Here is a 24,752-nt window from a genome sequence, read left to right as displayed (position 1 = left end):
AGTTCCTCCCAGCTAGACTCTAGATCAGTCCCTCAGCCCAGGTGCAGGACGGGAAGTCAGTGGAGTTGACCATTAGAATTCCTCCCAGCTAGACTCTTGATCAGTCCCCTCAGCCCAGGTGCAGGATGGGAAGTCAGTGAAGTTGACCATTAGAGTTCCTCCCCACTAGACTCTAGATCAGTTCCCTCAGCCCAGGTGCCCGTTGCTCTCCTTTGCCTATTTTGCTTGTTCGCCTCTAGGTTCTACTCCTTAGAAACAAGATGTTTGGTGAAATGCTACGTAACATCAGGTGACATAGCCATTTTTTAAAAAATCTACGGACATTTATTCAATAGTAACAATGCATTTATTGAGTACCTGCTGTGTATGCAGGCTTTGCAACTACCTGGAGGGTGTGAGGCAAGTGAAGTGGGAAAAATAAGACAAAGATAAATAACACAAAGCCATCTCTTAGGGGATTACAGTTAAGAGGAAGAAGAAAAGTGACTTAAAATCATTGCATAGTCATATACGTGAACAAAATATTTTTAGAGGCCTTTGAACTATATTTTCTTCAGATCAAGAGGATTTTTTTGATTGCATTGTTTGTCTTCTCCTGAAGATATAGATTAGACTGACCTTAACAGACTCCATAAAAATCCAATTCACATCAGGCAAATCTTTTTTTTTTTTCTTTTTCCTTAAACAAACTTCATATCAGATTTGGTTCAGGCTCAACATTATCTTTTTAAGTAGCAAATGTAGCTGTTCTTTGAAGCCATTTTAGTTCTAATTTTGGTTGCAGCTGGTTTTTGTGCCCAGTCAGAAATGTAACCTTTGACGATTTGGACAGGTTTAAGATTGAAGCATTTGGGGGCATCTGTTGAAGTGGTATTAGTATCAGCTACTCTTGGAAGGGGATCAAAAGAAAGGATATTTAAATGAGAAACATCTTCTAGAGCTTACAAACTTGACGTCAGAAAATCATTTACTTAATTGTCCTCAGTGAGACAATCCTGTGTAATTTTTAGAATGTCAGATTCGGAGGAAGAGATCTTAAACAGACCCAGTGTAGCTCAGGACCCCAGCTTTACCGTCATACTGCACAAAGGCTGATGGGAGAAAGCCGCTCTGAACAGAGCCAGATGGCAGAGTCAGGTTGTGAGCCGACGTCGGGATTGCTGAGCTGTCATTGAGGGATCAGTAAGGCCATCCTCCTTCCAGACTGGGCATGTTTTCTGCATTCAGAGTTGAGGTCCCTTCCTCCTGGGCAGTCCTCACGGTCTCAGACTCTCTGTCTCTTCTCCATTATGCCTTTTCAAAGCCAACCTGCTCTCTTTCTGGTATAGTGAATTTACTTCTGCGGGGTGTAATCCTCCTCTTTTTTTTTATTCCACTTTATTTTGGGCAATCATCTGTGTGGCGATCATCACAGATTTCTTAGCTGCAGATGAATTAAAGGGCTTGGGATGCCTGAAAACAGCTGCCTGGCTTTACCCAGGTTAATGGGTATTGATGTCCGCCTCCCAGTGTAGGGTGTGGGCCGGAACCTGGATCAGCTGTTCTTGCAGAACCCCACTTCTGTAACCAAGCCTGGCATTATTAGATTGCAATTATTTTTGCCTACAGCAGGCTGTTCCTCCTAGATATTTTACTTTTTATTGAAGTGAGATCAAAAGGATTTTGTACTTTAAGAACTGGGTTTCTTAGCCGCGGCTTCAGCCTAAGCATTGAGTTCCTTACTATTCATAAGACTCAAAACCGTGTCTTGAAAAATGAATAAAAAGTACATCACCTTGAGGATAAAGCATATTATTAGAGTGTGATGCCTTTTGGGCCACCCTGGGGGTGGTGTGCTCTTAGCAGCAAGTGAATTTCTAACTTCAAATCATTTTTTTAGGTTCTAAATAAAAGCAACTCCTGAAATACCAGGCAGTGTGCTTAGAGGTGTTATGCTACTTAATCCTCACCCAGTCCTGTGAGATAGATATCGTCATTGTATCTCCATCCTCATTACAGATGATGGAGATGGAGGTTTGGCAAGGGGAACTTGTCTCCCAAAGCTGGGTCTTTACTATAATATACTGCCTCTTGTGACTTGACAATCTGCCTACAAAAAAAGAGAACAGTAGCCATCCTTGCTTCCTCCCAGAGAAATGTTTTTACTGATCCTAGGATGAAAGGTGGTGCGTCCACTGAGACATCAGTAGATGTGTGGCTACGGGTATTAGGTATCAAATAGTAACGCTTTCCACATGTGGGTAAAACAGTTGTAATCATCTATTTTTAGAATGCTCATCTATGTCCTTCATCATGACCTTGTTAATCATGCCAGGCCGCTTAGGACCTGACGGTCATGAGATTTCATCCTAGAAGCTTTCCTGGGACCCTCCCCTGCTGAAATACAACTTTCCTTAATTAAAATTGTATTCTCAAAAGAAACAGCTCTATGTGTTTTTCAGTAAGTTAATAACAGAACTAATTACTGTGCAGCCCGGCATCTTTGGCTCCGTCTCTGTAAATACAGGCATCTGTAGCTCTGTGCTCCCCGACAGCAGGCTGGGACCACGGTGTCAGCTTGGCTGATGTTTGTATAGGGAGGTTGTGCTGACTCCGTCTTACTCACTTCGGTAAGACGGGCTCTGTGTCCTGTCTTTGCAGTTGTCATATTGACGGCCAGGTCCAAGAGCCTCACAGTGAAGTGTTCTTTGTGAGTATAGAGGAGGTACGGTGGACAATGTCCCCTAAAACGTACTTATCAATTAATAACAGATTAAAAATCTTGCCCATGTGACAAGCAATTAAAAAAAAAATGGCTGTAAGTGTAACTGAATGAGAGGCATTTAAGTGATACACTTTATACTCCAGGAGGTAGGTATCGGGACAAATTCCCTTCTCTGTTCAGTTCACAAAGACCACTCAGAGGGTGGTACTTTCATTGGTAGTCTCTCTTGGGTCATAGACCCCTGAACTTGTTTAAGTGGCTCTAAATTGCTCTTCTTCAATGCAAATGACTTCCTGTGTAGTCCTCAAGCCCAGCCTCCATGTCTTCCACTGCTTTTTAATACTTAAGAGTCTTGCTGGAGGAGCGAGAAGGGGACTCTATTTGAACGGCAAAGAATGGGAATTGCTCATCTCTCTGGCTAGATCAAGAGTTTTAAATTCTGGATATTGTGATGGGGTTTCTGGAGTTCCTAAAATCAGGGAACTTTGCTGCAAGTTTTATTTTGTTTTGTCTTGTTTTGGTATGTGTCTGGATACAGTTGACTAGAAAAAGGGTTCAAGACTTTCATCACGTTCTCAGTGTGATCCATACTTCTCTGAGATTGTTAAATGCCTGTGTCCTTGACCAATGAACAGTCAGTGGTGTCTACTGGTATAGCGCCCTGTTCTCCTTTCAAAGATTAGCAGAGCTTAGCAAGGGAATAAAACAGCAATTCCAAAGCTGGACTTAAAGGCTTCTGGGAGTTCTTGCTGTCAAAAACAGTAAATATGCCAAATTTAAACAAGATTAATACATCAAATTAATATAACTACTCCCCGCCCCTGAGAAAAATAACTCTGAAGATGTACTCTGAGTGGGCGGCCATTAGTAGTCACTCAGTCACTCGTGCCTTGGGCACTGTTCTGAACCCAATTATCTGCCAAACTCTTTCTAATTGTTTTAATTCTAAGGTATACATTGTTTAACTTATATGCGTAATAGCTCATTGGTGAGGAACAGGATGAGAAAGAACAACAAATATTGCAGTGGGATTTGTGAGCGGCATACAGAGTAACCTTCCTCTAACTTCATCTAAATCAAGTCAACACTATCTTCATAAAGAAGTATATTTATGTATACAAAGGTATATATACATATGCATGCACACACAAAACACACATGAATGTATCTGTATGTAAAAGTATATATTTGTATTTATCAGTGTGCATGTGTGTATATCCATCCATATATATATATATCATGCAGTTAGTATGTACACACACATACAGAGTAACAGTACTCTTTATCATCTGAACCCTTACACCTTTGAGAGTGAAAAGGAAGGCTATTTATAATTGTACTAGAGCAATAGGCATTAATAGATACTTATGGCCCTCCTAGAAATAACGGCAAAATTTGCCTCCATGATTTAAAAAAAAAGATGTTAGAAGTGAGAGAGGTCAGTTTTAATCTTCATTTTGTGCTCCTTTAGACAACATGTATTAAATAAAAAACTAGTGATTAAAAGTAAATAAATAGGGGCGCCTGGGTGGCTCAGTGGGTTAAAGCCTCTGCCTTCGGCTCAGGTCATGATCCCAGGGTTCTGGGATCAAGCCCCGCATCAGGCTCTCTGCTCAGCAGGGATACTGCTTCCTCCTCTCTCTCTCTGCCTGCTTCTCTGCCTACTTGTGATCTCTGTCTGTCAAATAAATAAGTAAAATTTTTAAAAAAGTAAATAAATAAATAAATAAATTCCAAAGTTTAAAAAAACTTTAAAAGATTGACATTTTATATCCAATTCAGCTTTTTGTTTAGAAGGAATTTCTACCATGTGTTTTTTTATGGATAAGTGCTTTCAGTGAGCAGCATGAATCCTTTTGTCTTATCAGTTAGAAACAAAATGCAAAATTCATCAAAACCAGACAGTTGATTTTTAATGTATAAAGTATAACAATTTCCAAACGTCAAGTTAAAAAGCATGCTTCAAGACCATTTTGGGACTTGAATATGTCTTTAACTGAAGTGCTCATTTCATTATTCATTTGGTTCCCAGTCCCCAAATTTCAAAAGATATTTGTTCACAAATCATGAGTTTTTGCCTTACATAATTAAATAGAAAACAAATGAAACATCATGTCACTTGTTCAATGGGAAGAAGTAAAACTGTCCCTTATATAGCATGAATATTATTAAATGTTGCATTTGAAAGAATACCATAATAGAATTAATAATGTATTCATGGAAAAGACAGTTTTTTTCTCAAAAAAATCACTTGCTTAATCATCTAGCACAAAAAATAATACAAAATGGTTGGGTTAGAAATAATTCGTGAAGTGGAAGATTCTTTGTCGCTCTGCAAACATTGCAGGGGTTCTCCATGTGGGGAACCATTGTAACAGGCTAACAGTTTGGAGATGGCCTTTAGCAAGAGCAGCTGGCCTGGGAAGCAGAGGAGGGGGCCGCTACTTTGTGTCTTAACCTTTGATGTGATGACAGGGTCTCCATTATTAAATGGGCTTATTCAAGTCACCAGAAAAAGATTGAAAGGTGCCTGCCAGAGCCCAGGGTGCCCTCAGCACCCTTTTGCTCCAAGACCGCTTTAGATGAAGGAGTGCGCTCTGTTTTCTGAGTACTCTGATCAGGAGGAACACACAAACCCTATGGGAGGGACAAGCATGGCTTTCATTAGGAAACAAGAGGCAGAGGAGAGCTGGGTTTGTTTCTCATGTGGGAGCAGATGTAGTCCTCACATTCTGCTGAGTCTGTTAGAGCCTGGCCTGAAAGGATATAGGACCCTGGCCATCCTAAAGTTACAACCGAGAAATGGGTGTTCTACCGGTGCTTGGAAGCCTGGGCCCAAATGCCTTTACAAACAATTGCACGCCGGACATCCGCTCCCTGGTGTATGGCCAGCTTGCCCTTTCCATCCCTGCTCTGTGGGGCACAGAGTCCACATTCATGTTCGGAACTGCTTCTGCTGCTTTTTGCTACTAGAGAGGACATGTTCCATAATCCGAGGGAGAAGAGCGGAGGCATTGCATTCTCCATGGTTACCTCCATGTAAATTGCACTTAATCATTGTGCCTTGGCTCCTAAGGAACCTTGGGGGCACCAAGGCCTCCCCACTGTCTGTTAGAAGGAGCAGGTTCAGATTTTTGTTTTGTTTTGGGTTTGGGGCAGGTGGAGACCATCCTGGTACTATCAACACCCAGTTTATTTTTCATCTAAGATATAATTCTGGAGGGAGTGAAAATAGTTTCATTTACATAGCATCATTTGGTGGAGACAAATGTCAGCTACCGTGAGTAAATGCCGTGTGCTGAAGAACATGTTAGTCACATCATCCGATAGCTACTTGACTTTCACAAAAGCCCTAGGAAGTTGGGAATTATCAGCCCCCAGTGACAAGGCAATTAAAACACAGCTCAATGACATTAGATAACTTCCCTTGGTCAGACTGCCAATGGGTGGAAAAAGTAGACGTTAGCTCCTTGTCTGTGATTACAGAGCCTGTGATTTTTCCATTAGGAAACAGAAACTCCTTAGATTTAACACTAGAAACCTTATGTCAAGTCTCATGTAAGTATTCCCTCATACTATTTCATCTTGACAATAGTTGATTTAAATATTTGAAAAAAAATTATGGCTTCATGTGCTAAATTTGAGACCAATTTATAACAGAGCACTTTCTAAACCAAATAAATATGCTTAGGGAATGCATGGGTCAGTTTGGGTCACCATAGAAATAAACTAGGTCCTCCCTTTTCCTTTCTCATTCCCCCTGTAATATTCTCTGCCCATTGTTATCCATTTGATCTCAGCCATCTGGCTCTGCTACCAGTGAAGGAAAAGGTCAGATTCAACAAAATGAGTAGTACTGCCTGGGTTGAATCATAATTTAACTTTTTTTTTTTCCTTTGCCCTACAGGATATTTAAACAGTAACATTACTTAATAGTACTTCCTAAGTTATTATCAATTCCCTACAAACATTGTCATTTCCTCAAAATGGAAAGGCAAGAATTAGGGCAAGGAGTCAAATATTCTGCCCTAATACCTAATGACATATAACTTTGAGAGTTAACATTTACTTAATTGCCAAAGCAGTCATGCTAAGTGCATAGTCTGACATATTATCAGGTGTTAGGATAATTTCTGAAAGGCAAAAAAAAAAAAAAAAAAAATCTATAAATCAGCAAGAGAGGACTCTGCTAAAATCATTATCCACTCTCTTAAAATCTTTATTTGAGCAGGTTGGTGTGGTAGCTTGGGAAATGGTGCCTGACAGAGATATGTACTCCTTGTAACCTTTGGAGGAAAGGGGTGGGGTTATTTTCTGTTTGCCTCCCCCTGTCATGTAGTTGTTCTCTTTCCTTTTCCTCCTACCCGGCAGACTGCATCTCTCAGATTCCTTTGCCCTGGGCCTTCCAGATGGGTGCTGGCAATAGAAGGCATCAGGAGTAAGAGAGCAGAGAGGACCTAGAGAGATCCATCAGCTCTTCCCTGCCTGGCCCGGGATGCAGGATGTGGTTGGTTCTCCAGATGGCCCCTCCAGCTCTTAGGGCTTCTGGTAACACCTGCTCCTCCCCGCTAAGACCTTCAGGCCGAAGAGTGAAGACAGTGCCCCCTGTGTTCTTAGGGTTTGGGTGCCTCCCTCATGTGTCCATCCCTTAACTTGTTCTCCTTATTAATATCTCCTCAGATGGATTGTTTGAGTGAAATTCTGTTGGCTTCCAGGTCCTGAGGTGGGGGGTAGGAGAGAAAGCTTCAGTGCAGTACCTCAGGGCTAAGTGCCCCTAACCCATCTACCCAATTCCTTGAGCTTCATTTCAACCTCTGTAAAATGAGAATAATAATTGTACCCACTTACAAGTGCTTAGCTCAATGAGTACAGAAAGGTGCATCTGTAAGTATTAGTACCATCTTTGATGAGGTAAGGAGAATGCTTGCTTTTCCTGGGTTGAGTTAGTGCCAAGGTAGACTAATAATCCATGATATGACATCCTGGGAATGTTACCTATTGGAAAATAACTGCTAACATCTGTATCTAAATATTGGGATACAGTTGAGTGGTTCAGTTTCAAAAGAGATGGATTGATTATGGTTTTTGCAACTCATAAGTTCCCTGAATCTCCAAAACTCTTAATTTCTTTCTTCTTAAGGCCCTACTGTGTGCTATCTTTGAAAAGTCTGTTGGTAGCTATTGCAGACAGACTAGGTGAGCTTCAGGTCAGGCACATGAGATGCTTTCTCCAAGCTCTTAATAATAAGATGATGACAGCAGTAGAGTTTTCACATGTAGAAAGGAAATGGCATTCTTGTTCAATTATGAAACACGTATGGATTATTTCCAATATGACACAACACAATTCCTTAGCGTGAACATTTAGGAAACAAAAATGTTCTGAGCAGTCCAGTCTGTCCTGCTTGGAAGAAGCCTGATAGTGTGTATGTTCTTGCAGTAACTAAAGGAAAATGAGATTTTGTCTCCAGTTTATAGCAAGTGCTTTCTTCACCTGTTAACCTCAGCCTCATCCCTCAGAGCTAGTTGGACCAGGTAATCCCAGACCCATGGCCCACAGTGAAACTGAATGCCCACAGGCTTAGTGTGGCCAACAAGAGTATTAGAAAAACAAGGAAAATTAGCTTGAACTATATCAGGGAAAGTTAGTGAGCTCTAGGATTCTTGTTTGCTTTTCTTTTAGGACAAAGAAAATTGAAGTACAAGCCACAAGGCACATGACCATTGGTTAGCAAACTCACAGTTACATCCAAAGAAACAGGAGGCTTCAGACAACCCGTCTGGTTTCTCAGATGCCTCGCTGCATGCTAACAGACAGATTTGAGAGTGACAAACATAATTCATTTCAGATGCACTTTTTCTTCTCTCCTCCACTCCCCTTGTCAGCTCCTTCCCAGATCTTCTCCCTATTTCCTTTTCTGGGCCTATCTCTGCCTCCATTTCAACAGCAAGAGATGAATTTAGAAAACAGGAATGTGCCCTCTTGATTTGCTGGTGGAAGTAACCACTTCATTTTTTTTTTTTTTTTCCCAGAGGCAAAGGGGATAAGAGCAAGTAGTTGACATCTTATCAGCTTCTTAAGGAAATTCTGCTGTGGAGTTGACAAGTCCTTTGCCTCCTGCCAACCCTTGTGCTTGGCCAGGGCTTTGGGTTCTCTCTTCTGAGTACATCACTTCTTCATTCTTTTCTTTCAAATTTTGGTTTGTTGGCTGATTTTCCATTATGTCACATTGCAGGATTCTTGTAGGGTGAGTGTAAGGACAGTTTCTTCATCAGCACTGTAAATAAATCCTCTTAAAGTGCCAAATGTAGAATACTTGGCTAGGAAAAAATGCACAATACAGACTTTCTCTTCCTGAGGATTTTTTTTGTAGTCTTCCTGGGAAGTAAAATCTAAATGAGTATGTGATACAGTTCAAGTCCATACAACACGGAAAATGCAAAGAGCAGGGGAAGGGAGTCACACACGCTGGTCATTGCCAGGTGCCCAGGTACTGTGGTCTGTCGTCCAGGAGGGCTCTTAATCCATCCTAACATTCAATGAGAGGAGGATTGTCTCATTTTTATAGATATAAGGGAATGATATCAAAGAGGAGAGATGGCTTCCCACAGAGTGTGATTTGCCAGATCCCATCATTCACTCTATAAGGGGGGAAATAATGAGTGAGTTAAACAATAGGAATTCAAGGCAAAGATATTTTTTGAGAGCCCAGACCCAGCAGTGGTTCTCAAAGTGTGGTCCCCAGACCAGCAGTATTAGCATTACCAGAGAACTTGTCAGCAATGCAAATTCTCAAGTCCCAACCCAAACCCACTAAATGGGAGACCAGTGATTTATGTTTTAACTGACCGCCCATGTTATTCAGAGACAGACCAACACAATGAGAACTGTGAACCCAGGGGAGAGTTTCAGCTGGGTGGGGAAGCAGGCAATCAGAAATGGAGACAGGATGATGAGGCAGGATTCAGTGAAACAGTGAGAACCCAAAGCTCTGAGATGCCAACATACCAGCCTTGCTGGGTAAGGATGGGCCTTGTATAGTACCTTCACAGAGGAACCTCTAGCATAGCCTGGTGTCTGCCAAAGATAAAACCCAGTGTATTTACATCATCTCATCACACTGAAGAGAGCAGTGGTGCGTTTGGCTTGGAGGATTCCCTCTGCCTCAGGTTTGGAGAGCTGGCTGTGCCAGGAGGGGAGTTCCTCTGAGGCCCAGAAGGGAACTTCAGGCAAGAAAGGTTGGGGCTATTTAAAAATGCTCATGCTCCATTTGGGTGTTTGTAAAGCATTTAACTGTGTGAGATGTGAACATCACCCTTGAATGTCTTGGATTGAAGGAAAAAAATCACAAGTGAATGATCTGAATCACTTCTCTTCCTACCCTGGAGCAGGCCACTAAAAATTGAAACTGCTCTGTCATGGGGAAGACAGCCTGCCCTAGAGGGAAGATTGAAAGAGGCTTCAGGACAGACCATTTGTCCTACAATTTCATTTCCACTTTAATTATTGTGAAATCAGATTTAAGTGTTGACCGTAGCCTCCAATTCCAGTCAGCTGAAAAGATAAGTCCATTTGTATTTGTGTGGACAAAGCTAAAGACTTTTGATTACTGTCTCAATCCAGATAAAACAAAACTTTTAAATAACAGTTCCCTACATGGTGAGATTAAAGATATTTCTTATTGCTGTCACCAGGATTACCACACTGATGACAGAGATGAGCAGAAAGTGTCTCTTTATTGTTGCTCAGAGTTGTAATATCATTGATACCAGAGACTTTATTTTGGGGTCATCTGTTGAATAATGACAAAGAGATGGAGTATTAGGGAATCAGAAGTCATATTCTTCAAACTCTATCTATAAAGAAACCAGTACAAATGTTTATCTCCAAACTGTTCTTGGAAAACGTCAGGTATAAGTAGATTGCATACATTTATATCAAACTCTGTGGTGGGTTTTCTTTTGTGTTATTTTAGCTGTGCATTGCATGATCAAGCATCAATCAGTTACTCTTGGATTGTAATTAAATGTAAATAAATTGAACTTTTAACTTTTTAGGCATCCTGAAATTCAAACCTGACTGATTGTATCTACTCAGACCTTATGGAAAAATCAGAAGAAACTAGACCTTGAAAACATTAACCCTTGGCACTTTTGCACATATGCTCAAAGAATGTGTCCAACATGTAACAGAAAACATCTTACTGATGAACATACATATAGTATGCTTCAGCTTTGAGTTGATGGAAATTTTGCTTGATTTTCTACTTCATCATGACAGGGCATGTCATCACATCAATGGATCCTGTTGATGGATTTTGAATGGAGAGTTTGTGGGACCATGGGCTTCTCATTCACCTCTAATCAAGATTTCCTTCCTGCAATCCCATGTAAATCAAACACTAATAAGATTCATAAAATGAAGAAGGACCTCTTTCCTTCAGTTCTTGTCAGAAGTTATGTAGGGTATCTTCTGTTGCCTTCTCAAAATTATGTTCAGCGTTTAGTCATGTCTCCTCATAATCTCTCCAAGCTGTCTTGTGTTTTTAACCAATTTGGCAGAGAGAAAAGACCCAGGATATTTTACTGCTGGGTCAAAGGAGGTATATAATAATGGAGGTGACACTGAGAATTATCAGATGGGTGGGAAAGAAAATGCAGACTCTCTTTCACTCAGGTCCCAGCCTTCTTGGTTGTGTACCTCCTTTGATGTTTAATGTGCTATGAATCATTACAACTTCATATATTTTTCTCATTCAGTCTCAGATTTTTAATCTTTTTCTCTCTACTTCATTTTCTAAAAGATTAAAAATCCTTACCTTCATCCCATGTTAAAAGCAAACACAAACCCACAAAATCCCTTTTACCCTATGTTCCCCTCTAGCTTTTTGCTGTTTTCTGCCCACAACTTGATCTCACTGTCAGACTTCTCAGAGAACTCTCCTTTCTTCCTTTTCCTTCCTATTCAGCTGCTTTGCCCATCACTGCCTTAGCTTTTGTCAAGAACACCAACATATTTTTTAACTGAAGGTCTTATTTCTTCTCTTTCTCAGAAATTCTACAGCTGTAATCATTGGCATATTTCTCTTTCTTGAAATACTTTTCTCTCTTTTTTTGCTGACACCATTCCCTTCTGGTTATTCTAATTTCTCCATCATTCCTTGCTCTTCTGTTCAGGTGTTGGATTCTCAGATCAGTACTTGAATGATATTCTTCCTTAAGGCTCCATCTTGTCTTCCCAGCCTGCACTCACTCATACTGTCTTCAAGAGCAACTATGTCCTGATGATTGCTTGAATGTGCGCTCCTAAGACAGGCTGATTGCCTGAGCTCTAGACCCCTTTTGCTCATGTGTTCCCTGCTCATCTCCACTTACTTGTCCCTCTTTTATTGATTATTAAGGCATTACAGTCAACTCCCCTAACCAAACCAGGACTTGAGATTGATAGTTGGGTTTTTCCTTTCTGTCACTCCTCCCTGCAGCAACTAGATGCCTATGTTTGGTGGTTCACATGCTAAGTATTTCTCTGAGGTGTCCATTCTCTCTGCTCTTATCAATGCAATGCATGTCTTCATTGTCTCTGCCATAGATGATTGCCATGGCCTTCCAGGAGGAGATTCCCTATATCCACATATGTAACCCCCAAGTGACTCCTGAAGAATCATCATGAAAAGGCCATCCATCATTTCATCATTCACCTTACATGACATCCTAAATCTTTCAAGGTTAAGTTCCAGTTTTATAAATAATGCTTAAGACCCTAGGGTTTGAACACAGCCCCCTTTCTCTCCCCTTGTACTGACTCTCCCCATTTTTAACCTCTACATACTTATAATCCTTGAACATATTCCCCACATCTTTGTGCTTTTCACATGTTGCTTCCATATGTTTTACCTCCTTTATCCTGATTTTTCCCACTTCACCCCACCCCATTAGCAAACACCTACTCGTCTTCTCATACTAGGTTCGAAATGTTCTCCTGGAAGCCATCTATCACGTGCTCACCATTTCATCACTTATACTACAAGTAAATCTCCCTGTCAGTGATGCTAGAATCTGAGACCTGCTTTTATCCTAGAGCCATTCCAGTGTACTGCAAGTTTCTGTCCATGCTGGTCTCCACCATTTACCCAAACTTTGTGAATGGCTCTTATAATCGTTCTTATGCCAAATGTCAAAGAGCAAATAGTAAATAAGATTTTTTTTTTTAAGATTTTTATTTATTTATTTATTTGACAAGCAGTTCACAAGTAGGCAGAGAGGCAGACATAGAGAGAGAGGAGGAAGCAGGCTCCCTGCTGAAAAGAGAGCCCAATGTGGGACTCGATCCCAGGACCCTGAGATCATGACCTGAGCTGAAGGCAGAGGCTTTAACCCGCTGAGCCACCCAGGCACCCCAGTAAATAAGATTTTAGAAGGAAGGATAAAAAAGATGAAACTGAACTGAACTGAAAATTTCATTGCTTAACATTGAATTTAGGTCAGTGGTGTACCACTCTGCTATGTTGTCTCATTTTGGCCCATAAGAAAAATTGTTTAAAAATCAGGAACCTTCCCAGCTAATTGTTAAGGTGTTTGTAGCTCAAAATGGGCCACGAGGGGGAATATTTACACCTGGGAAATCAGGAAGAACTACAAATTGGGGCTTTTGTTTCTCAGTCAGTCAGTTTTCCAGTGGATGACTGATATTCATGATGGTGGTAGAGTCAGTTAATCCATGTTCATGTCCATCAAGCATGTGACACCACTAAAACTCCTCGACGCCACTCTCTGACAATTCACAACCCAAGTATCTCTCAGTATCTGTCCCTTTGCTCAATTCCTATCTCTTCTGCTTTAGTTCAGGTCTTCATTGTCTCTGCCCTAGATCAGAGCTCTTAACTCCCAGAAGACTGCTACTAAAACAATATTATGGTTAAATGTACCACTAGAATAAGGTTCAGATAAGAATCCTGCCAGTCTGGAATTGAAAAAAGACTATTATTTTTGGTGACTTAGGAAAAATCACATATAAAGGGGGCACTTTTGATTCACCATTGGTTGCCTTGAACTAGTTGTTCTAGTTGTAGTGATGAGTAGGTTTCTACAGATGGAATCTATGTTCCTAGCACTTAGTTTCACAATGCTCGGCTAGGGCCAAGTTATACCCTGTAGCCCAATGACAGTGATGGTCATTTGATCACAGTGATGTTAACCTCATGGCATTCGACCTCACAATTATCCTGTTTGAGCCAGTCGATCAACAGCATTTCATCAGTGAAGATACCCACCAGGGGATCATATCATGCAGGCAGCAATTAGAGATCTTTCCAACCTTGACTTTGCCTCCGCCCTCTCTAGGGAAAGAGGCCCTCACATAGCCTCCACTGTCGCCCAGCCTGGCTGTCTTACAGCCACCGTTAATTCTGGCAAAGGTGCAAGGATCCAGGAACGCCACTTTATCTCCTGAGCTATGCAGCCGTGCAACATCTTTGCTAGGAACGTAAAACGTTTGTGGGTCTTTTATGCAGCTTTTCTCCCTCTGGGTTGTTGAGGCTCTCTGAAGAACTCTGGGCTGGGAAAGTTCAGAGAATCACTTCAGTAATATGACAGCCTCTTCCATTTAAAATGGGATTCAGGGCAGCTTTTCTCAGAGGCGTTCATTCAAAGTCCGTGCATGATTCATTCCTCTAGTCATTCAACAATGTCTCTCATGTTTGCCCTTATTAAAAAAAAAAAAAAGAAGAAAGAAAGAAAGAAAAGAAAATAAAAGAAACAGAGTGAGAGAGAGAGAGAAAACCAGCTTTGTAGTTGTGATAACATGGATCAGGATGGTATAATTGCAGTGATGAGGCCCCCGAGCTGCCAGTAATAGGCTGGTTCATCTGATGTGTACTGCCATTAGAAAATGACCCATGCATGGATGTTCTCAGGGGACGGGAAAGAGGCTTTTAAGAATTACACTCTGTGCAGTGTGAAAGCTAATGAGCAAAAGAACAAGTGTGAAGAAAAACTACTGCTTCGGGAAGCGTAGTTCCACTTAGAGCCTGTCACAGCCTTTCTCGAATTCATTAGGATGGACTGGTCTTTGCCAGGACTCGTGCTACGTTAGCTCTGCTCCTGTGCAGACTCCCTGCAGGTCATTCTGCATCATGTGCCTATGAAATTAACACCCCAGAATAATAAATGACAGGGAAAGGAAGAGGATCGTTGCAGAAACAGCCAGCAAATAAGGTGGAGGCAGACATATACACAAAGATCAAAGAAGTTGTGATGGGCTTTAACAGGAAGAAAAAAAAAGCAGTTCCTTACACTCCTATTTTTGAAGTCTTAGGACCGTTTTGTGCTATTTCACTTTATATACAAGAACAGAAGAGTATCTGATTATGATTTCTAGACTAGGTATTTTTATCCCATATCTTAATTTTTCTACATGTTTAAGGATAAAAAAAAAAAAAAAGTCTTCCAATCTAGTCTATACTGCTCTCCTGTTTTAAAAGTCTTACTTATGGGGCACTTGGGTGGCTCAGTCATTAGGCGCCTCCCTTTGGCTCGGGTCATGATCCCAGGGTTCTGGGACTGTGCCCTGTATCAGGATCCCTGCTCAGCAGAGAGTCTGCTTCTCCCTCTGCTCTCCCCACCCTCACTCTCACTCACACTTTCTCTCTCTTGCAAATAGATAAACAAAATCTTAAAAAAAAAAAAAAAAAAAAAAAGCCCTTACTTAGGGCTTAGGTCACATAAATGGAGAGTGTGTGGCATAAAGGCAAGTGCTTCAAAAGGTGAACACAAAGTTTGTCGAAGTTGAGCCCACGTAGCGACACTGTCTCCCCTGGAATTTGCTATGTGGGTGTTGGATTAGAACAGGCCAGCATCTGCAAAGGTCAGAATCAGGTGTCTTCCTTAGTGGTGTCTTCCTTAGTATCTGATGACCCTCTGGTTCTCGGAGGCCTGAAGGTAAGATGTTAAGGTGATCTTCCCCCTCACATGAGAGTGGGGTGATAGACAAGAGGCATCTATTATGCTGAATCCGTCTCATTAAAGCAGAAGACAATGTTCTTCTTTCAGGAAACCATAGCAGTACCATGCTGCATGTCCAAACTCTCTTCCCAAGGCCAGCTTGAACACCGAGGTACTATATAGGTAGAGGAAGGTGAAAAGAATTCCCTTAGAGGCAATGACCTAGTTACAAGTAACACTTGGGAGGAAAGTCGTAGCTTCCCAGAACTAGAAAGCATGATTGCCATCTTTAAATTCCAAGAAGTATAGTCATCTCCAAGTGGCCTGGGAGGTCTTGGTTTCTCCAAGCCTTCATCTGACATCGTAGGTCATTTTGTAGAATCTCTGTATTTCCTTTCTCTTACCTATTTCTGCCTCTCAAAACAATGAATACTAGTTTTGTTTCCAAAGGCCAAGTGACTTTCCTAGAGGCAACCAGCTGCCTAAAACAGTCCAATGATTAACCTTATATTTAATGTAGGCACAAGTTTCTTTTACCTTATATCTTAAGATCATTTTTGAGGGAATAGTCCAGAGTAAGTATACAGGTCTTCAAAGATTGTGAAAAAAGCCATTAATGGAAATGGTCTTAGTAATTTAAAGCTACAGTGTCAATTTATTAGAAAGTAAAGTAAATGATGGGACTAGAGTCTGACTCACCTGAGCCTATTCCAAGCCATCTGCCTGTCTAGTATCCCCTAATCTGAGTATTAAGACTTTAAAGCTGTTATTGAGTGGTATGAGTTTGTTTTGACAGGGAAGACTTTGATTTTCTTTCTTTTATACCAACAAGATCTCCTTCAGCAAACTGTGGATCAAAAGTCTGGTCCTCTTAATTGTTTCAATTATTGAGAAACAATGAATGCAATCAACGACCATTGAGTGAATAGATTACACCTTAACAATTCTAAAGGAATTGTTAGGGTGTAAGAATTATAAGAATGCCTTCTACATAGCAATAGGCAGGGTTGCTGATGTCAGAAAGCCACAACTAAAATTCAAGGCTTTTCCCCCAGGAGCCCTGTGATCTTGACAAAACCCTACACCTCTCTGTGTCAGCTTTCTCTTCTGTAAAAGAAATTTAATAATAGTGACTCTTTTTCAGGACTGTTGTGATAAAAGATCAAAGCTTTTAATTCACTGTTTGGAATAGGCTAACTGATCAAAAGAAAGAGCTAGTTAGCTAATTTATAATGGAAGATCGTCAAAGAAAATGAAAGTGTAAAGAATTGATAGGAAACTGAGGAACCGAACTGGGAAGATACTGGGAAATGGTCCAACACACAAGCTAAGAGTTCAGCAGCAGGAGAGGCCAGTTCTGAATTAAGCGTTTTTCTTCATATTCTTCACCAGCCATGCCACAGCTGAGCTACTGTAACTCCATGTCAAAACTATGTGCAAAGAACAGAATTTGGATTCATGGACAGCTAGTGTGTTCCTTAGGAACTTAGAGAAATATTTGTATCTTGGTTCAGCCAAGATAAGCAATTTTTGTATTAATAAATCAATTAAAATTAATTTTAATATTTGTAAAGACATCCCAGCACATTAAGGATATTTTGCTTAATAAACACAACATGTAAATTACACCACTTGGCTGGGCTGGGGGAGATAGTGAGAACTGGCTAGCTTCTCATTAATTTGTTCTAGAGATATTTGCTCTCTTAACTAGTCATTTCCCCATCTTTACCTCTGTAACCAATAGCAGCTGAGGCAACAAAAACTTGAAAATACAGTTTATTACTTTGTCATTTCATTCATTTCAAAAGGCTGGATCAGTAACAAAGTATTCAAACACTGGCTAAAATAAGGTCATTCACAATCATGTCAGTTTATATTCCCTAATCAATTTACATTTTGATTTTTAATAATTGTGTTCTATCAAGAGAACCATTTCCTTGACAGAATATTAATGAATAAACCTCAAACTACAAAGAGTATTCGGTAACTGTTGTATTTTAGTAGAAATACTATTGAATTTTCAGATTGATAAGATCCAGACATTTTATTTCATTTTATTTTTCAGACATTTTAAATCTTATAACCCCTCAATCTTAGGAGAGTGCGTGCTTTTATTTGCGAGGAGACATTTGTCCATTCCTAACCCTTTTACCTTCAGAAAACAAACGATGCATGTGACTTGAAAATTGAATTAATCTTGACTGAAAAAGAAATAAAAATAGCTAATGTCTTTATGATTTCCATAGCAAGCCTACAGGGCAGACAGTGTTGCTGTTTCTGTTTTGTAAGATGCATTCTGTCTTGCTAATCCTCAATAAATATGAAAAACTGATCATTTCACAGCTCAGAATTGACTAACTGGAACACATTTCTCATTTGAATAGACGAGATAAGCAGGTTGCCACAGGCTCTGCCATTTCTGCCTTCGGGTGTGCTGTGTCTTGGGCAGACGCTGCTAGTTCATTCTCAGGTCACCACTATCGCTTTTCCATTTGTCTATTTTGGGACCAGGGCTCAGATGCATATTCCAAAAAGCCTCCTGTCTTAAAGACCATTCTGCTGCCCACCATAGTTTAAAGAAATGGGCACCTCCAATTAAACCCTTCCAGGTGTAAATTTCTTGCCTGGGGATCGAATTGAGAAATGAATGGGATTCATGAATATAAATTGGGCATTCTTTTCACCTAAGTTTTCCTTTTGAGATTGTAGAGCATTATTTACTCCCCACAGAAATCTTTATGCGCTCTAAGTGCGTTTGCCACGGGAACCCCAGTGCAGACAGAGGTGGTAGCTCTTTGCTGGGCTGTTAGCCAATATTTACATTCACCAGTCCTGGGGCAGAGGCCTGGGGAGGAAGCCACTGCAATGTCTTGCTAACACTAGCGCTCTCCACAATGCTGCCTCGCACCTTCAGGTCTGCACCTATAGTGGGATGAGGCCACGCAGCCTCCTTAGGCTTTTTCCTCCCCTTGAATATTATTTGACTTGTGCTTCCTTGTCCTATCAAGACAGCCCATTTCTGTATGTCTAATCAGCTCCATTATCAGAAGACCTATCCACCCCCCCCCACAATTTTTGTTTAGAGCTGGTGTAATAAATGAATCTCTCGTAGGCCACCTCAGTTTGGTTTTGAACATTTTGACGATGACTCTGTGAGAGGATGGAAGTATTCAGTAAGCAAATACATATAGAATCTCCAGAAGCAAAACCCCTGCACCTCTCCCTGCCACCACCCCCTTCCCCCCACCCCGCGCCCATGCCTTCCCTCTTTTTGTTCCCATCTTAGTTATGTGTGTCCTGCAAAAGGTCCCTTGAGACCAATGAGGCTTTCACTCTATGACCAGATATGTCAGAATTTTAAAAGACATTCCTCATTTTTGAACCTGTGTTTTGATTCTTCAGCCAGAAATAAGGCTCTATTGTATTTACCATTACATGGACTACAAAGTGTGTTCACACATTGCCGATTCTTTGCTGTGGAATAAGATGGTAGGAAAGACTGTTGCTGATGAATTTTCTACATTCATACCAAGTTATTTTTGTGTGTGTGTAACAATTCTTGTCAGCATAAATTTGATAGGGCTAGGAATCATGTCATAATAAAAGCATAATAGCAACAGAATTTTTTCAGGGCCAATAAACACATGAATTAGAGTGGAATCTCTAGATAATGGAAATAATAGAAAACAATTGTTTGCAGTGACAAGCATAACCTCAGAAATGCTGCGGGTTCATTTCCAGACCACTGCAATAAAGTGACTATCACAATAAAGCGAGTCAAATGAACTTTTTGGCTTTCAGTACATATAAAAGTTATATTTACACTATACTGTAGTCTATTAAGTATAGCATAGAATTATGTCTAAATCATGTCTAAAAATGCAATTGTGTACTTTAATTAAAAAATACTTATTGGGGCGCCTGGGTGGCTCAGTGGGTTAAGCCGCTGCCTTCGGCTCAGGTCATGATCTCAGGGTCCTGGGATCTAGTCCCGCATCGGGCTCTCTGCTCGGCAGGGAGCCTGCTTCCCTCTCTCTCTCTCTCTGCCTACCTCTCCATCTACTTGTGATTTCTCTCTGTCAAATAAATAAATAAAATCTTTTAAAAAAAAAAATTCTTATTGATGAGGTGCCTGAGTTGCTCAATCAATTGAGCATCTGACTCTTGATCTCATCTCACATCTCAATATCAGGGTCAGGAGATTGAGGCCCATATTGGGCTCCATGCCGGGCAAGATAAATTATATAAATATATATATATATATAGAGAGAGAGAGAGAGAGAGAGAGCACTAAAATATACTAGCCATCATCTGAGCTTTCTGTGACTTACAAACACTGTTCACAGATCACCATAACAAATAATGAAAACATTTAAAATGCTGTGAGAATTACAAAATGTGACACAGAGACCTGAAGTGAGAAAATGCCATTGAAAAATGGTGCTGATAGACTCGTTTGAAGCAGGGTTGCTGCAAACTTTCGATTTGTAAAAAAATTCAGTATCTACAAAGCCTGTTAAAGCAAAGCTCAAGAAAACGAGGTATATCTGCAATGTTAAAATAATTTTCTGCCAAGTGCCTCTGTATATGAGGCATTCTGGGAGATAGTGTGGACCATGACATGGCCTTTGTCCCAATTTCTTGTTCCTGTCTGGTGGGTTTTCCTGGTTATGTAACTGTAAACCTTCTAGGTATGCAGCCCTCTGAGCTAATACTCTTAGTCATACATGGGCCTACAGAGCACGTCCAGGGAGGGCTTTGACTGTGTACCATGGGCACAAAGTAGATGGAGGGGAGGTGGTCATTACTCTTGATTATAATCTCTCGATAAGTTAAAACCACTATGGAACTGAAGTAGGGTGACTACTGTGAACACAAAATAATGGGATATGTAAAGAAGATCAAAGGGTGATTTTCTAACAGCCCAGTGGTAGGCACAGGTCAGGCCTCCCAGCTTGGCTTTTCCCCAGCCTCCTCTCTTAGGTGTTCCAAAGGATTGCACCTTATTTCTATCTAGTTTGGCGAACAGAGTGGATCTCCTAACTCAGTAACTCTTTGCAAGCCATTGTCTCCATGACATTCTTCAGATGAGTAAAGGTGGTTTTATGTATGCCAAAGGAGAGTAAGATATTTTCCTCTGCAAAGACTATAATTTTACCTGTCTTCATTCTAAAGTTAAAACTCTTAAATGCACTCAAAAACCAAGTAATTTATTAAGAATTGGGGGGTGCCTGAGTGGCTTAGTCAGTTAAGCGTCTGACTCTTGGCTTCCAATCAGGTCATGATCTCACACTGGTGAGACTGAACCCTGTGTTGGGCTCTGTGTTCAGCATAGTCTGCTTTAGAGTCTCTCTTCCCCCTCCTCTCTCTCTTGCTCACATTCTCTCTCTCTTAAATAAATAAAAATCTAAAAAAAAAAAAAAAAACACACGTATTGATTAGGAATTTTTTACACTGGGTTTCAATTTTTAAAATCTAGTTGTAAAACATTAGGTTGGTGTTTGTGTTAAAGAAAAGGGAAACCTGGATGACTTAGTCAGTTTAGTGTCTGCCTTTGGCTCAGGTTATAATCCCAGGGTCCTGGGATCACGCACTCTTTCTCACTCAAATAAATAAATAAAATCTTTTTTAAAATCTAGGATTTTAAAATTTTCTCTCAGAGAATTGTATTAACATAGCAGTTCTACTTTCTCTGAAGTAGTCAGTACTGTTAATAATATGAGATCTGGAACGACTATTTTATATCATAAAGTGAATCTGTTTCATTTTCCTACCACCACATCATTTTCACCTAAATCATAACTTTCTTCCCAAAATTTATAACAATAGTTCACTTCCTTTAAGAATGCATTTGAAACCACTTGGGGTAGGAATTAAAATAATTACAACAGATAAATCATGATCCACTTCAAAAAAAAAAAAAAAAGAAAGAAAGAAAGAGAAGAAACCAGAGCAACTGACCTTCTCAGAAGGATATGATGGATAAAATTTTTTGAGTGCTATATTCTGTATTATCTATTGTGTGTACATGATCACTTATTAGAGTGCTTTACTGGAATGTTCTCCCGGGAGCTGGAGTTGGAGCAGAATAGAAGCATGCCATATTTTTCTCTTGTTGCTGCATTTTGTCCAAGACCATGGACATTGAATTAGTCAGGGTAGGGAATCATTTTATTCACCAAAACATGGAAAATAGAAAGTTATTAGGCAGTTTGATGATCTGTGGGTAGAATGAGTTCGTGCAGAAAGGTGAGATAGTAAAAGAATGAGTCAATTTAATTAGAAAAAAAAATTTTGTGAAACTCCAAATATCATTGAAACAAAGCACACAATAAATCATGAGAAACATAATTGATAGCTATAAAATACGAATAGAGGTTATGGTGTTTGTGCCATAAAACCATCTACCATTGTCACAACGTGTTCATTGGACCATTCTGCATAAGCATGCAAATACCAGCGAATTTTGTGACTTCCTACTCTTGTCCACTCTTAGAGCAAAAAACTGCATTCTTAGGAAATAATCATTTGGATAACACATTGCTGATAGGGAGAGCGAGATGTCTGAAGGTTGACTAGGGAACAAGGGCTCTTACCCCATGAAATATCACATGCGCTCTTCCTGGTGCAACCAATTCAAAAGGTGGTTTTTTTTCTTTGCAGGTTACCAGCCAGTCTTGTCTGGTCAACAGGGGTTCCAAGGCCTCATAGGAGTGCAGCAGCCACCCCAGAGTCAGAGCGTGATGAGCAACCAGCCAGGAGCTCCGGTGCAAAGCGTGATGGTCTCCTACCCAGCAATGTCTTCTTATCAGGTGCACATCAGAAGCTTGGAAAATTTAGAAGGTTTAGAAAGTAGCACTGGCCAAAGTGGAGGCTGTGAGTATGTCCCGTGTTGGGTGGTTAGTGGGGTGGTGGGTGCTATGCCCAGCCCCTGTTGATGGTTGACTTTGAATTAAGATTTTAAGTAGAAAATGGGACAGGTATGCTTCTCTAACTACTGTGGCTTTTGAATGTCATGCTAAATGTGGCTCTATATAAACTTCTCTTTATGGAAGAAGAATCTCCAGTAGAATTTTGTTCATCAGGAAAAAGCCCTCAAGACAAATTTCCACTCATTTTTGTACACAGCCTCCATAACTTCATTTTACCACAATTTTAAGTTAAAAGAGATGTTTAAATGGCATCTCGAATTTGTTCAAAGGGCATGGATAGGTCCTACACCAACCTTATTTTCTTACTCAACCCATACTGGGTACTTAAAAAATGCCATGCATCTTTTTGTGATTTACATTCTGAGACACACTGGAAGTGGAAGTGAAGGGTTAGTGAAAAGCTTTGACCGTTAAATTTAGCTGCACCAGCTACTTCTGGCCCTTAAACAAAGAAACAAACAAAACAGCACAAAATAAAATCCTGATCCTCTGCCCTCCTCCTCTGATAATCTTTGCACCCGTTGCCTCAATTTCTACCTCCAGGTCCACATTAGATGTTCTTTAAAGCTGCAGGTTGAGACCGAGTCAGGTGCCTGGGACAAAAGCTCCCTTTGCTGTCTGGCTCCTGCTGCTTAGTGTGCATGGAACCGCAATGGAAGTATCGCTTTCCAAACAGAAATTCTGAGCCAGCTGTCCAGACTGCAGTCCCCAATGTGTAAGGGGAAAGGAAGGAAGGAAGCTCAGGACTAACACCTTGTGAGCTATCACCACACGTGTCCCAGCACTGTACATCAGGCTTGCAGTCTTTCAGTGGCTTTTGGCATAGGTGTCATTATGCAGACAGTCTAGGCAATCAGAGAGGTTGAGTGACTTGCCCAAGGTAAAACAGCTGATACAAGGGAACACTGGGATAGGTGACCAGTTAGGTCTGACCTAAACGCTTGAGTATTTTTCCTGACCATACAGTAGCTCACAGGACAGACACACAAAACCTCTTCATGAAGGGCTCTCTCTTGTGTCTTCTGCAGGTGCCAATGACCCAGGGTTCTCAAGGACTGCCCCAGCAGTCATACCAACAGCCAATCATGCTACCTAACCAGGCAGGTCAAGGGTCACTCCCAGCCACTGGAATGCCTGTTTACTGTAATGTCACACCGCCGACCCCTCAGAACAACCTTAGGCTGATTGGTCCACACTGCCCCTCCAGCTCTGTCCCCGTGATGTCGGCTAGCTGCAGGACAAACTGTGCAACTATGAGCAACACCGGGTGGCAGGTCAAATTCTGAGTGCTTTGGCTGTGGTACATTTCTTGTGATCTTACTCATGGCCTTTAAGGGAAGAGGAGCAAGGTGGGAGACTGGCTGAGGACTTAAGTATTCACTCAACACTCAAATGATTGCTGCTCGTATTCTGTAAAAAAAAAAAAACAAAAACAAAAACAGACAAACAAACAAAAAAAAAACAAAGACTAATACACACATTAGCTGGTTAATGGTGCATATTTCTGTCATGTCTGCTAGGTATGCCTTTATAGCTTAGCTAGTGACATGAATTCATCAAGGTAAGATTTTCTCCTACCACTGAATACCACTGTGTAGATTATAATATCCCTAATTTGGATTATTAGTTTTGTACTTTGTGTTGAGTTTGTGATGCTAAAAGTATTTAAAAATTATATACTGAAATCACATTGTACCAAAGCTGTAATGGAAAATAAAAGAATTGATGAATGGAAGGAATAATTTATATACATTATAGAGTTTTCTTTTTTAATGGATATATACTGTATTGTAGTGTTTAATCAAAATAAAACTATTTGACCTTATGGAGGAAGGTCATGTTTTTACCATCAGTTTGGTTCACTCTCTCTTCCAGTACGTGTTTGCTTCTGTGTCACTGTTATCACCTTCAAACCGTATTTCATGAGTTATGCACAATAAATCTGGCATCATTTTGGAGGTGGTAGGCAAACACTTAACCAACTATAGTTTCTTGTCCTAATACTGCAGGAGCCCTAGGAATAAGATGGCTTCCATTTCCAACATTCATTGACTTCACATTTCTGAAATGTGTATCTTGATTTTAGCTCTGGGGGTCCTGAATATGTGTAGCTATACTTCCCCAAATCAGAATACTTGAGTGACTTATAATAGCAGCCCTAGACCAAACCCTATTCT

At 40.6% G+C, this 24,752-nt stretch overlaps 1 protein-coding gene across 20 annotated transcripts in view; it reads left to right on the top strand.

Annotated features, from left to right (window-relative positions):
* The window catches only part of ARPP21 (cAMP regulated phosphoprotein 21), a 154,751-nt gene extending 130,330 nt beyond the window's left edge, over positions 1-24,421 (top strand). For all 20 annotated transcript variants that reach the window (XM_059390615.1, XM_059390602.1, XM_059390610.1 and 17 more), the window contains 2 exons: positions 22,307-22,455; positions 23,604-24,421. In XM_059390615.1, coding sequence (XP_059246598.1) covers positions 22,307-22,455; positions 23,604-23,861 — 407 coding nt within the window. In that variant the 3' untranslated portion in view covers positions 23,862-24,421. The remainder of the gene's footprint in view (positions 1-22,306; positions 22,456-23,603) is intronic.
* The last annotated feature ends 331 nt before the right edge of the window (positions 24,422-24,752 follow it).

This window comes from Mustela nigripes, chromosome 2 (assembly GCF_022355385.1).
Source record: "Mustela nigripes isolate SB6536 chromosome 2, MUSNIG.SB6536, whole genome shotgun sequence".
In the NCBI taxonomy this organism is placed as follows: Eukaryota; Metazoa; Chordata; class Mammalia; order Carnivora; family Mustelidae; genus Mustela; species Mustela nigripes.
The sequence above is the reverse complement of the archived record's forward strand: the minus strand, read 5'-3'. Positions and strand labels throughout refer to the sequence as shown.